This window comes from Hibiscus syriacus, unplaced genomic scaffold (genome assembly GCF_006381635.1).
Source record: "Hibiscus syriacus cultivar Baekdansim isolate YM2019G1 unplaced genomic scaffold, ASM638163v2 tig00116989_pilon, whole genome shotgun sequence".
NCBI lineage: Eukaryota > Viridiplantae > Streptophyta > Magnoliopsida > Malvales > Malvaceae > Hibiscus > Hibiscus syriacus.
In genome coordinates, this window is record NW_024063508.1 from 8696620 (window position 1) to 8710867 (window position 14248).

Consider the following 14248-nt stretch of genomic DNA (forward strand, 5'->3'; position numbering starts at 1 on the left):
CCACAATTCAGCTTAAAGAGGTGTGACGATGTCGAGAGATTTTTGAAAGCATAATCCAACCACCGTTAGAGCGAAACACACCTCTAATTCGAAACTAGCGGTAGATAATATCGAGAGCTCATAAATTAAAGTAGATGACGTCGACAAAAATAAACGAAAGTCGGTGAAAAACAAAACACATTGCATCACTTCCAAATCTGCCAAAGCTACATACTTATATGATGTGTGGCTGCACATGATAAATAGAAAACTTGGAATAAAATCCCATCTCTGTAATTATCTTTATCAAATGTAGTAAAAATCTTAAACATTATCATTCAATTGCAATTACTTCAGATTTTGCCTAAAAAATAGTTAATCGAATAATTTCTCCAAACAACTCTTGAAATTCTCTTATCAAAACTTTATATTCACGTTATTTAACTTCTTTGTACTCATATAAACCTCCTCGTATTGTTTTCAATCGTATATCTCAACCATCCATCTACAGTATTTTTAAATCAGCACAATACTAAAAAGTTTTATACTAGTACTTATATATATAGAGAGAGAGAGTTAATTGTATCATATGTCCCTAAATTAATATTCTTATTTTAAATTAGACCTTAAACTTTTAAACATTCTAATTTCATCCCCAAACTATGACTCTCATTCTAGATTACTCCTTAAACTTTTGAACATTCAAATTTCAACCCTAAACTATGACTATCATTATAAATTAGTCCCTAAACTTTTGAATCTTCTAATTTCATCCCCAAATATATAATTAGTTTCAACCATAGTTTAACCTAAATTTTTTTTCAAACATAAAATAATATGACTTTGCCTAATGATTTTATTAGCAAGGGATGCGACTAGTATATATGTATAATGTGAGTTGAATTTGAAATGTTCAAAAAGTTTAGGGACCAATTTAGAATAAAGATCATAGTTTGGGGAGTAAAATGAAAGTTCAAAAAGTTTGAGGATCATAGTTTAGGGATGAAATTAGAATATTTAAAAGTTTCGGGACTAATTTAGAATGAGTGTGATAATCGAAGGACAATTGATGCAAGATAAATAGATAGACAGATAGACAGACAAACAGACAGACAGACAGACAGACAGACAGACTGATAGACAGACTGATAGACAGACAGATAGACAGACAGATAGATAGACAGATAAATAGACAGACAGATAGACAGACATTGATAGATAGATTGATTGATTGATTGATTGATTGATTGATTGATTGATTGATTGATTGATTGATTGATTGATTGATTGATTGATTGATTGATTGATTGATTGATTGATTGATTGATTGAATGATGGATAGATGGATAGATGGATAGATGGATAGATGGATAGATGGATAGATGGATAGATGGATAGATGGATAGATGGATAGATGGATAGATGGATAGATGGATAGATGGATTGATGGATAGATTGATTGATTGATTGATTGATTGATTGATTGATTGATTGATTGATTGATTGATTGATTGATTGATTGATTGATTGATTGATTGATTGATTGATTGATTGATTGATTGATTGATTGATTGATTGATTGATTGATAGATTGATTGATTGATTGATTGATTGATTGATTGATTGATTGATTGATTGATTGATTGATTGATTGATTGATTGATTGATTGATTGATTGATTGATTGATTGAGTTAACCCACCAGACCATAATGGATTCAATTTATGCAGTTTGGAAAGGCGGAAAACCAAGTCGAAGAATCTAAGAAGAGTGAACAAGGTTGGTTAAAACTCTTGTGCAGTAGAATTCAAACTATGTAGGAGTCCTAAGAGATGTTGACCTGACCACGTAAATATATCTTTATCCGCAAATTTCGCATTTTCATGATTCACATTTCACCCGAATCATCAGTTATTTGTCACGTATATATAACTTTCGTGCCTTGCAAAATTCTTGGAACGACCGTTTCAGGATGCAGGGATAACTTGACAGGACGAGTAATTGTCCCTAGAAAATCTTTCTACTGTGTCGTTTATCATTCTCCATCACTTTCCCTGGAAAATCAAACCTTTCCGAAATCTTTTATGGACTCTCCCGAAACTGGTGAAGATGCCATTGAGGCATCTGCTGAAAATGTTCGCTTCTGCTCATGCATTTCTTTAATGTATATAATGGCGATTCTTTACAGCGAGCCTTTGTTGAACGAAAGCTTTGATTATTGGAATGTTGATTCTTTGGATTTTGGTGTTCATGGTTGAATTTTAACGTTTTGATTTTAACTCATTTTTTTACCATCATAGGGATCTCCCTTTTCCGATTTTCTCAAAGATCCGTCCCCTATAAAGTCATCAAGAGCCAGAGCATCACTGTATGCACAAAGGCTTAGTAGGTCAAGTTTTCCAACGATTCCATCAGTGTTTAGCTCACCACATTTAAATTTGGATCGACCAACAACCTTACTTCAAAGGTTTATTTCTTGGTCTGATTCTTGATAACATTTTTGTAAGTCGCCCAATCTTTTATGCTCATAATTGAAGATCGTTTTTGCATGTTGATAGAGGTGGCATTGATGGATCAAAGTCAAATGCTATTAATCCTTCTGAGGTTGCTGGTGAATACCACGGTGATCCTAAGAAGTTGATGGATACTAGCGAATACCAAGGTGATCCCAAGGAGTTGATGGTTGCTAGGGAATACCAAGGTGATCCTAAGGAGGTGGTGACCATTCGAAATACAGCTAATGATGGGGGAGCACAGATGACGAGCCCAGTCGAGATTTCTCATGATCAAAGGTTGGATACCATGTTGGAATTTCCATCTGAAAACATGTGGAATCATGTCGGATCAGATGAGTTTAAGGAACATCAGGCCATGCCAACTCAGGTTCCACAATCAAACATTCAACCTTTCGTCTTACCGGCTACAACAGTCGATGATCATGTACCTCAAAACATGGAAACTCAATGGGATTCTAAGAATGTCTCATGTTTTAACCAGCTGGGAAACCCTTGTCAACAGTTTGCTAAAAATAGCTCTGAAAGGAAAAGGTAAGTTTATTATCAATCTTTTTACTAATTTTGGGAATTTAATCTTCATTTTTCTAAGCTATGGAATTTTGTTGAATTCAGGAATAGAGAAACGTACACATACAAGATTGATACATGTAAACTATGCAAGTGCAAGAAGTCCTATTGTTTGAAACTGTAAGTTAAAACATATCACTTACATTGCTAAAAGAAAACTCGAATACTATGCCATTTGGACTCGAGTTTAAGTCTTAGATACAAATACATATCCGAGATGGATATGTTCAGTTTTTCCATTTATTTGGAAGGCCTTAGGAATATCGTACACTCATTAGAATGTCCAGAATCCGGATACATTGTGTAATCGTTTGTTGTGATTGACAGTTATTGCGAGTGCTTTGCAGCAGGGATTTACTGTGAGGACTGTTGTGCGTGTGAGAACTGTTTCAACAAGCCAGATTACGAGGAAGTGGTTCTTGAAAGCCGACATAAAGTTCAATTGCGTAACCCTCTTGCATTTGCTCCACCAATTGTTAAGGCACAAAATGATTCACCAAATAATACTCTAATTATAAGTTCTCGAGTCCTACCATTTTTTACCCTTTAAATTTGTGTAATCTCATAAGTGTTTGACCTGTGAAACCTCTGCAGGGCGATGAAAGCTTGAACACTCCGTCAGCCAGGCACAAAAGAGGATGCAAATGCAATAAATCAAAGTGCCTAAAAAAGTATTGCGAGTGCTATCGGGTTCGTTGTCTATGTTGCTACGATTTTTCATTTTTCTAGAAATATTTATGCCTGATACTTATACCCGAGTCCAAGTTTAATAATGGCTGCCATCTTAATTCCTATTCTGATGAATGGTAACCTTGATTAGGAAGTTGATTACCTCTGATCAATCTGACTTCAAAAATATTCTCCATTTATTTTTAGGCTAAAGTTGGATGCTCTGATGGATGCCACTGTGAGCATTGTGACAATTCTTTTGGCAAGAGTTCAGGTTATTTATACTCTCTATCCCCATCTCATTTCACCTTTCATTTTCCAACTAATGATCCAAGCTTGCTCAACAAATACATGAGAGAGTAATTGTGACATAGAAATAATCGAACTTGTCTATGACGACACATTCCAGGAACCGAAATCAACACCATAACATAGACTTTTAAGTACTTAGTTTTCCTGATTCAAATGATGAATCGATTGATGTACGTATGTGAGGAGCTGAAACCCTTGCACTCATGCTTGCATACTGCATTTCTTTAATGATTAACAGACTTCACCATTCTGGACCTGCAGAATCAAAGGTCCAGCGAGCGGAAAGATGTAAGAATCAGCCTCATGAAACGTCGAATACAGCAGAGGTTATGTCCGATAGCATTAAGGTTGGGACTTCAAATCAGTTCCTGCCAACATGGGAAACGCTCACTGATGTAAACCAACTCATTGTACCGACACATCCTCAGTCAAGAGTAGTGCCTTCTTTCACATCACATGATATGATAGATTGTAAAAATGTCTCCCAGGCTGAATCAGAAAAGGGCACTAACCTTCATTGGTGGTCCTCTGCCTTGAACTCTAAGCAACTAAGTCCAAGTAAATTGCATTCCTTAGATGATATCAGTGAGATGATGGCAGATGATTTACCCAACTTCCTCACTGAAAATTCCAACCCCGCCAACACCGTGAAATCCGGCTCCCCGAATCAGAAACGAATTTCTCCTCCAAAGTTTCAGTCAAACGAGTTTGGTTTGAACACACCACCACATCTGAAAACTGCCCGTAAACTTGCTTTGAACACGGAAGTGTTTTCGCGTTTCCCTACTCCTACAACATGGTGTAACTTAGATCTTATGAATCAAACAGGAAATTACCATCAAAGTAACAATCATGACAAATTGTGTAACTTAGAAGATCTTATGAATCAAGCTGAAAATTACCATCAAGGTAACAATCATGACAAATGATACACACATATACACATACATATACACGCTTCTCATAGAGTGCGGATCCAGGTGTTACTGCTTTCTTAGTGGCATCCCATGCAGCAGCTACAAAATGCTGCAAGTTTCGATGCGACGGAGATGATAGTTCGAGTCGATATTCAAGTTCTTTTGTTAAAATAACGCATCTAAATTACAAGAGAGATGCACATTGACAGCTAGTATGTAACTTTGGGATCATTGGTTTTCAAGTGCTATCTTCGAATATTGGAATGATGGAAAAATTGAAGGATAAAAGGAAAATTGTTTGGCTTTTATTGTAATATTATTCTATTGTGATTTTTATTGAGATATTATTTATTTAAAAAAATTAAATCTTAGTACAAAAGTCAATAGATTTATAAAAAATAACGACTTAGGTTATTCTAAAATATTTGTTGAATATTTAATTTTTGGTCATGTTATATATTACATAAGGTAGTATTTTTATTGATAGGTGGTGGCATCAGTCTTAGGTTTTTAATTAAATTATATTGTAGAATTTTTTAGTCGGTATTTCTTTATTTTTTTAACTTTTTATCTAACATCTTTATTTTACTTTTTGTTTCTAATAAATCTGTCTTTATGACATGATTTTTAATTGTCTTTATAGAACAATTTTCTTTCGTTCTTTCTTTTTTTGACATGATTTTTTCACGGTCGTCTTTCAGGTAGACCCGGAATTAGGCTTCGACTTGAATAAAATGATTAGAGTCTCCATCGATCATTTTAAAAACAAATTTTAGGTTGATCTGATACCATCTTACCTTATCTGCGTTTTACCAGAAATATGTTGTATTTGGGAGTCGGTTACATTCAAGCAAGGATTAGCACCCTTGAACTACCCTTTCGGTACCAATTAATTTATTGTTTGTTTTAAGTCGTGAAAATTAAAATTTAAATTGAAATTTAAAAATTCAATTCAAATTACTTACCTTTGATCGATTGAGATTATTACTGAAATAGTAAAAAATAATGTTAAATTGAAAATTAAAAATAAAAAAAGAAAGAAAGAAATATCAAATAAAAGGAAAAAAACTAAAAAAAAAGGTTTTAAAAAATAATAAAAAAAACAAGTAAAAAAAGATAATAAAATAATAGTAAAAATGAAATAATAAAAAAAATCAACAAATAAAAAGAAAAGCATACTAAAATTAAAAAGAAAAATACTAAAATAAAATAACGAAAAGTTAAAGGGATGAAACAACAATTTTAAACAAATCAAAATAAAGAATCAAAATATTAAACAGTTCATGTACTATAAGTTTAAATAACCCAAAGATAAGTTTAAACAGTGTCTAAAAGTATACCAGGAAAACTTATGTACTAAAAATGTAAATTACCCTTTTCGAACAGCAAATAAAGGACTTAAAAATTAAATAAAAACATACAGACCCTGTTCAAAATTTAACACAAAATACATAATCAATGATCAAAATAAACATTTTAAAAAATATATAATATAATGTCTAAAATCCACAAAGTATATACCATAACAATCAGATGACCCAAATATAATTTTTATAAATTCAGGATATGAAATACAACATAAGTAAAATAAAACAAGTGCCCATAAACCAACTTTGTAAAACACGGCAACCCCTATAGTGTAATTTACCCATGCTAAAATTTCAACCCGGTCCCTCTTCAAAACGGTGTCGTTTTGTGTGGGATATAAATCCCAAGGTCATGCCTAAAACCCCCACTCTCATCATTTTTCCTTTTTCCTTAAAAACAGAGAGAGAGAGAGAGTTTATAAAAACTCTCTCCATTTTCCCTTATCGGGAAAATAATGCCGCCCTACGCCGGCGGCACCAACGGTGGCTCACGGCGGTCGGCACGGCGGCCGGAGATAGAGAAACCCACCAACGTCTTCCTCTCGTTACTCTAAAACCAAAACCCGGGCCCGTTTAGCCCCAAACAAACCCAAAACTCCTAGATCTAGGTTATTACCTCTCGGGAAAATAGCAGTTTCCGGTGACGTTTGGCTTTCCGGTGGTAAGAACTCTTTCCTCATTTCTCTTGTTTTTCCTTTCTGTTATGTTCGAATCTCCCCTGTGTTTTATTTTTTTCTCGCTTTTCCTCTGATTTTTTCGATCTCTATTGTGTAATTTTTCCTCGTATTTTTCTCTTGTATTTCATATTTTCCAGTATTTTGTATCCTTTTAAATGTGAGTTTACATCCTATTTATAGTGCTTATGAACCTTATTTTTGGGAGTTTGATTTTGAGTAAAACTCTCGATTTGTTGTTTGTTTCTTTTATGGTGTTGGTACTGAGAGGAATGCCGGAAAACTCACTTGCGTGGGACGTGAGGAGTTATCGGTAGCACGGCGCTGTGGAGAAGGGCTAGGGTTCAAAAAACCCTAAATGAACTAGTTTGGGTCTAAATCGGTTTGGGCTGTTTTGGGTAGTTGTTTTGGGTCCACTACTGGCTTCCGGGTTCTCTGTTGGGCCACGGTTTGTATTTGGGTTGTGGGCTTGGGTCTGTAAAAGAGAAAAAAAGAATGTATTATTTTAAGTAAAATATATATATGCTATATATATATAATTATATATATATGGATGAAAATTAGTGTCCATAGATGCCCTTCTTTTTCCATAGTCATATAACTGGAATAGGGCAAAGATTACAAGACACAATTTTCGTCTATGAGTGTATCCCTGAGTTTAGTATCTAATATCCTCCGTTGTAGAGTTGAAACCCGATGTTATGATTTGTTTGTCAATTTAGACTAAATCACGAAATGATTCCCTCGACGTGAGGTTGAGTTGAATTGGAAAATTCTGAGCATGATATCCTTCATCGTGAAGTTGAAACCGAACTCAAAACTTTGGCAAGTAGCCCCTAAATCATCTTCTAGCTCAAGATATTTCGTCGTGAAACTGGAACTTGACCTGAAGACTTCGGTGTTGCTGTGTTACAGATGACTCTTTTGTTTGGGTCAATCTTTTGGGTACGATATCCTTCGTTGTGAAGTTAAAATCATAGGATAATCCGAAAGCGGCTTCTTGTTACCATTTTTTTACCTTGGTCTTCTTCTTGACTTAAAGACCTTGGTGTGAAAATTTTGACTGGAAAGCAGTTTCTTATTGATACCTTGTGGTAAATACTTCCCCAAGCTGAATGGAATCGAACTCGACATTCTTTATTGACAGATAGCTTTTCTCGACTTAAGCTATGCTATAAATTTAATGTGCCCTTGAGCTGAATGAAATCGAACTCGAAGGTCTGTTGACAGATAGCCCTTCTCGCCATGAGCTATGCTGTAAGTTTGATATGTCCTTGAGCTGAGTGTAATCGAACTCGAAGGTTTGTTGATAGATAGCCCTTCTCGCCTTGAGCTATGCTGTAATAGGCTGGGAGATAAGCCCCTATTATTGCAGATGACTAATTTTCAGTGAAACTAAGTCAATCCACTTGGGCACAATATCCTTCGTCTTGAAGTTGAAATCATGGATGACTCCTTCACTGTGAAGTTGAGCTTTGAAATGGATATCCTTCGTTGCGAAGTTGAAATCCAAGTATTGTTTCACCAAATTGGATTTGAGTCGGATATCCTTCATCGTGAAGTTAAAATCCAATCTTGTGCAAGTTGCGTTGCTTCGAGTCCAATATCATTCGCTGCAAAGTTGAAATTGGCTAAGAATGAAACTGGAAATTTGTTTGTTGACAGACATCTTTTCTCGACTTAAGTTGTACTGTAAATTTGCTCTAAATGAAAGATGGCCCCCCTTCGCGGGTCTAAGCCGATCATAATTCTTCATATGACCCCAATCACGGGAAAGCCAAATGGTAAATTCTATCAGTCGAATATCATCCGTCGTGGAATTGAAATATGGCTTAATAACATTAACTGGAAACTAGCTACTCATTACTGAGTTAGGCTGAACTGGATCCGTTCTGAATTGGCTCTCGAACCCGTCTGAATTTGCTTCTAAGATTCGACGGTCTTTCAATATATCAAATTGGTTGACGTGTAGCTCTTCACTGTTGACTTAAGCAACCACCATCAATTTGTGATGAGCTTTTGAATCGAGTATCATTCGTCTTAAAGTTGAAACTTGACTATAAAAGCTGCAAAAATTATGTATGTGAAAAATGATAAATGTGATGCTCTTAAGTATGTCTAAGATGTATGCAACATGAATTAGTTTTGTTTTATCTCTTGGATAGAGTGTCGTGCTTTGTCTGTCGATCTGGTCTTTGGAATCGATCATGCCCTATTTTATTCTTGGGTTGCAACCTTTCACATTTGAGACTGTCCTGTTTGAAAATGTTTTTCTCCTTTATCTTATTTTAGTAGGGAAATAAAGGATATGAGAATATAAGAATTCTGTAAAATATTGCCCCTTAATTCAGGCTCACAATCTAATCTAATCATAAACATGAGTTCACATAAAATCAAAAGAATCAATAGCTCTTTCATGTTTTTAGAGTTATAGCTCTTTGACAAATATTTAAATTGATGGGTTGGTTTCAGGTTGGTTTATACTTTCCAAGGTTTCAGCCACCAAAATGTCATTTTTCCTCTGTTCTTTTAGACATTGCGAAATTCCCCTATTTCTTGGCTTGGTATTTTAATTGGATGCGGACAAAATGATACAACTAGCATAATTAATTACTAGACCTTCTATTTCGGTTCTCTGAAATTTTCCATTTGTTCAAGCTTCGTAAGCTCCTCTAACAAAGGCAGTCCAAAAATATCGATCTCAAAATGAAATTCTTGAGTGCTCGTGTGAAATTGACTATAACTGATATTCCTTAACTCCCTTAGTTCATCTTTACCGAAACTCCTTATTTAATTTGCCATTGTCTGGCTAGCTGGATCTATAAAGTCGGGGCGTTTAACTAATTACTCTAGAGGGATAGTTCAATATTATAATCACCTTTATCAGGATTACTGAATCTTATCCATAAAGCCGAGGCGTTTAACCAATTGTTCTAGAGGGATAACTCAAGCTTTATTGTATAGATATTGCCTTCATCAGGCTAGTTGAATCTTATCCATAAAGCCAGGGCATTCAACCAATTGCTCTAGAGGGACAGCTCAAGCTTTATTGTATATATAATATTATAATTTGAGAATACGGATCCAATTTCTTAATTTTTTCAAGAAGAACCTGTTATAGTCTAGGTGTTGTTGAAAGTCAAGGAATCTTACCTTTAGAGTTCAATTTCCAAGCAAGTGACCTAAACTAGATTCACCTACTCGACTATTCCATCTATGAAGATCATTATCATCACTGAACGTCTTAAACAAAAGTATAGTAATGTCATAGGCAAAAGATGCTCCATGTTGTCCGCACCTATGCATATCTAAATACCAAGCCTCTTGTTTGAGAGGAGAATGCTATATCGGTTCCTGCAAGAGAAGGATATGGTGTTCGAGTGTGTCTTTTGGGGGTAAAATCAAGGGTCATTATTTTACCAATTTTAATCATGTCACTTTGTAAAAGATCTATAACTCTAATCATTTACAAAGTTTTTAATTCAGTTGATATTTAAAAGAATGTAAATTTGGTTCAATGCACAATATAAATTCATTTAAATATCCATATAAAAAGAAAGTTCAAAAAATAAGTTCCAAATATGAGAAAGTTCAAAAACATATTCAAACATGATGACGTAAAATGGAATAAAGCCTCATTAGGATGCCCCACTGATGCGATCATGCCAATGACCAAACTTCTTCAATACATGATCACTTCATGGACATTCTACCTTGTTGATTCTAAGGGAGTCTTGCCTTATTTTATTATTTATTTACTTATTTATGCATTACATGTCATGTGAATATGTTTATCTTATTCGTAATTATGCTTGAATGTTATATGTTGTCATTTATATGTATAATATATGATATTCATGCATGACTTATTAATTCACATCTTTATATAACTCATTCAATGCATATTCATCCATAGTTAGCTCATTTGCATTCATAACATTGGTGGCAGAATGCATTCATAATTATAATAGCTTAATTCCTATCTAATTATTTGTTAACATACTTTGCCTAGGTACATTGGATGCTAAGTAGACTAAAGGCAATTTAAGAGTTGGATGGACAATTCACGTCATTCAGATTGATCATCCATTTTGAACATGTTCCAAGCATCTTTGGGTGATGAAGTCTTCTTAACATTTAATCCCCTATCTCTTATATTTCCAACTCATTTTGAATCATATCAATCTGATATTGGGTGCTAAGTAGACTAAAGGCAATTTAAGAGTTGGATGGACAGTTTACGTCATTCAGATTGATCATCCATTTTGAACATGTTCCAAGCATCTTTGGGTGATGAAGTCTTCTTAACATTTAATCCCCTATCTCTTATATTTCCAGCTCATTTTGAATCATATCAATCTGATATTGGGAGCCCAAGATATGCCCAGATTACTGAAGACAGTGCAGGCTGGAAATAAATACGGGATTTGCAACCATTCATCTCCTTCAAAGGACTTATGCATGGGAGGAATTAATGAAGACATACATGGACGAGAAAAGAATATTAAAATGAATCAGAAAATTTGTGAGGCAGTGCAAGGATTCATTCAAAGGCTTTTAAGTTCATCCATTAATGCATATTCATGCAAGAAGACAAATAGTCATATTCACAAAAGGGGGGAAGAATTTCAGCCAAGATACATTCACGAACATTCATCCATAGAATGTTCACTCATTAAAGCTTGTATATGTATCCTAGAAATACTTAGGCCTATAAATAGTTTAGGTTTCATTTTGTAAATCAACCAATTTTGTTTAATCAAAGCTTGTAAGATTTTCTCTCTTTCTAGTTCTTTAAGAACTATATCGACTTATCAAGTGCTCTTGTGCTTGTGGCGTCGCCTATCTTCTATCCACCCTGTTACTTTTGGTTCTTTGGTTTAATATACCTAAAGGGTCAAAGTCCTTAAACACCACCCCTTATGTTTCTATAAGGTCTAGGGTTAAGCTTTAATATAGCTTAGTTTGATACCTTTGTTTCTTGAGATACTATCTTCATTCTTCACTACCATTTCCATACTTTCTTCTTCCATCACCATAACAATGTTCCATATACAAATACTTCTTTAAATCATTTTAAACATATCATCATCTTCATCTATTCCATTATCATTTCTATCTTACCATCTTACTCATTCATATTTAATCATTTTCTTTAAAGCCTTCTTATTTCAGGAACACTTGCTGCCTTCCTAGGTCCTATAATCAAAGTGCAAGTCTTACCTCACCAAATGGAGTAGGGTGTGCTTGTATCATATGGTATCAGAGCTAAGGTGGAAGCAAGCGAGTTGTGAAGTGTTGATTGAACAAAACAACCAAAACCAAAAGGAAAAAGAAGTGCTATTCAAAAATGTTGAAGAAACGTACAAAAAGAAAACAAAAGAAAAGACAAAATCAAAGCAAGAAAGAAAAGAAAAAGTGAAATCAAAAGGTGATCTACAACAACAATTGCAAGCAAGTCTGAATCCATTTTCAAGACTTTGATTGTGGATAGGGAAGGTTGTAAGTGTCTTGTAGTAAGAACTCCTTTCCTTCTGTCAATTTCTTTCCTTTCTTTTTAAGCCAACCTTTTACTTTCTATTTGTTTTTTTCTACCTAACATCATTTTGCAGCAAACACCTAAGCACTTCATTTGAAGGTATTGAGTTAGTTCTTTTAGAACTTAACAAGAGAGAAACGAGTGGAAAAAGATATAAAGAGCGTGTGAGATCAGAAGGGGAATTATAAAAGCCAAAAACATATTCCCGAGTGAAACACGAGTGCTTGAGTGGAGTGACATCACAATTTTTTTGAGTGATTGTGAGGTTTTGTTGTGTGAAATTTGGTAAGGTCATATTTTTCACATTTCAAAATTTTTTTCACTAACAATGTTACTTGATCTTTCCTCTTCCCAAGCAATGGAGAACATTCAGCAAAGAGACAATGCATTTCATACTCGTTGCCATGTAAATGGTAAAGTATGTCTTGTAGCCATTGATAGTAGAAGTTGTGCAAACCTTGCTAGCACATATATAGTAGAAAAGCTAGGGATTACAACGATCAAACATTTTAGCCCATACAAATTGCAATGGTTAAATGACGAAGAAGAGTTGAAGGTCTCTAAACAAGTACTTATAACATTCTCAATTGGAAGATACAAAGATGAAGTATTATGTGATGTTGTTCCCATGAATTCAAGCCATCTTCTTTTCGGTCGACCTTGGAAATTTGATAAATAAGCAATACATAATTACTTCACCAATCACTTATCATTCATCCATAATGAAAAGAAGATCATCTTGGTGCCAATGTTGCCAAATCAAATGCATTAGGACCAAACTCAACTAAACAAAAACATTGATTAACATCGTGAGAAAACCAAGACATTTGGAGTTTAAAATGAGAGTGTGATTTTACGTGAGAAGGCCATTGGAGTAATCGAAAATGAGAGTAAGAGCATTGATAGTGAAGATGAGTGTGTTGTAAAACATGAGAGGGAGATTGAAGAGAGAATTCAAAACAAACATGAGCATGAGAGAAAATAATGTGAGGAGAATGAAGTTTTGCTTTCTACTAATCAATCTTTTCTTCCTATTCTTTCATTGGATTTGCAGGTTATTCCAAAGGCCATATCATTACAAATTGGTGAATCATATTTGTCCATTGAAGTTCCAAAGGTTGGAACATTTGGTATTCCAAAGCATGTGCTCTTTGACATTTGAAGTACATTCACTTCATATTCAATATTCAATGAACCTTATGAAAGGGAAGTTTCAACGAACCAAATTACATTCATGAACCTTAGTGAATCTTGTACATTCATTCACATTGTTAATGATGCTTCATGTTCTAACTTATTTCTATTTTACAGCACATTGAATCATTTACATGGAAGTGTTCTTGCTTGTGATCATCAATTCAAGGAAAAGAAACGAGCATTATCCAACTATTTAAGATTCATAATGTGGAAGGGTACAAAGACTAAATTTGGGGTGACTTACCTACTTAAAGGATTCAAATAAATTCATGCATACCCTAATAGGCATAATGATCTTCATTCATCCTTTCCTACACCAATCAATCAATCAATGACATAAGCATTCGATTTGAGGACAAATCGCTCTAAAGAAGGGGGGAATGATGCAATCATGCCAAGGACTAAACTTCTTCAACACATGATCACTTCATGGACATTTTACCTTGTTGATTCTAAGGGAGTCTTGCCTTATTTTATTATTTATTTACTTATTTATGCATTACATGTCATGT

General features: G+C 34.4%; 1 protein-coding gene across 1 annotated transcript; it reads left to right on the top strand.

Annotated features, from left to right (window-relative positions):
• Positions 1-2291: 2291 nt before the first annotated feature.
• LOC120193134 (protein tesmin/TSO1-like CXC 4) lies at positions 2292-5134 on the top strand. The gene is made up of 5 exons (XM_039195735.1): positions 2292-3025; positions 3107-3181; positions 3389-3751; positions 3938-4004; positions 4304-5134. The coding sequence occupies exons 1-3, from the start codon at positions 2619-2621 to the stop codon at positions 3609-3611; spliced, it is 705 nt and encodes a 234-aa protein (XP_039051666.1). The 5' UTR covers positions 2292-2618; the 3' UTR covers positions 3612-3751; positions 3938-4004; positions 4304-5134.
• Positions 5135-14248: the final 9114 nt, after the last annotated feature.

Excerpts from the sequence above, each read along its gene's own strand:
- LOC120193134 (XM_039195735.1), top strand. The coding sequence starts at position 2,619 with ATGGATACTAGCGAATACCAAGGTGATCCCAAGGAGTTGATGGTTGCT. Across the intron at positions 3,026-3,106 it reads AATAGCTCTGAAAGGAAAAG|GAATAGAGAAACGTACACAT; the intron begins GTAAGTTTATTA and ends TGTTGAATTCAG. Across the intron at positions 3,182-3,388 it reads AAGTCCTATTGTTTGAAACT|TTATTGCGAGTGCTTTGCAG; the intron begins GTAAGTTAAAAC and ends TGTGATTGACAG.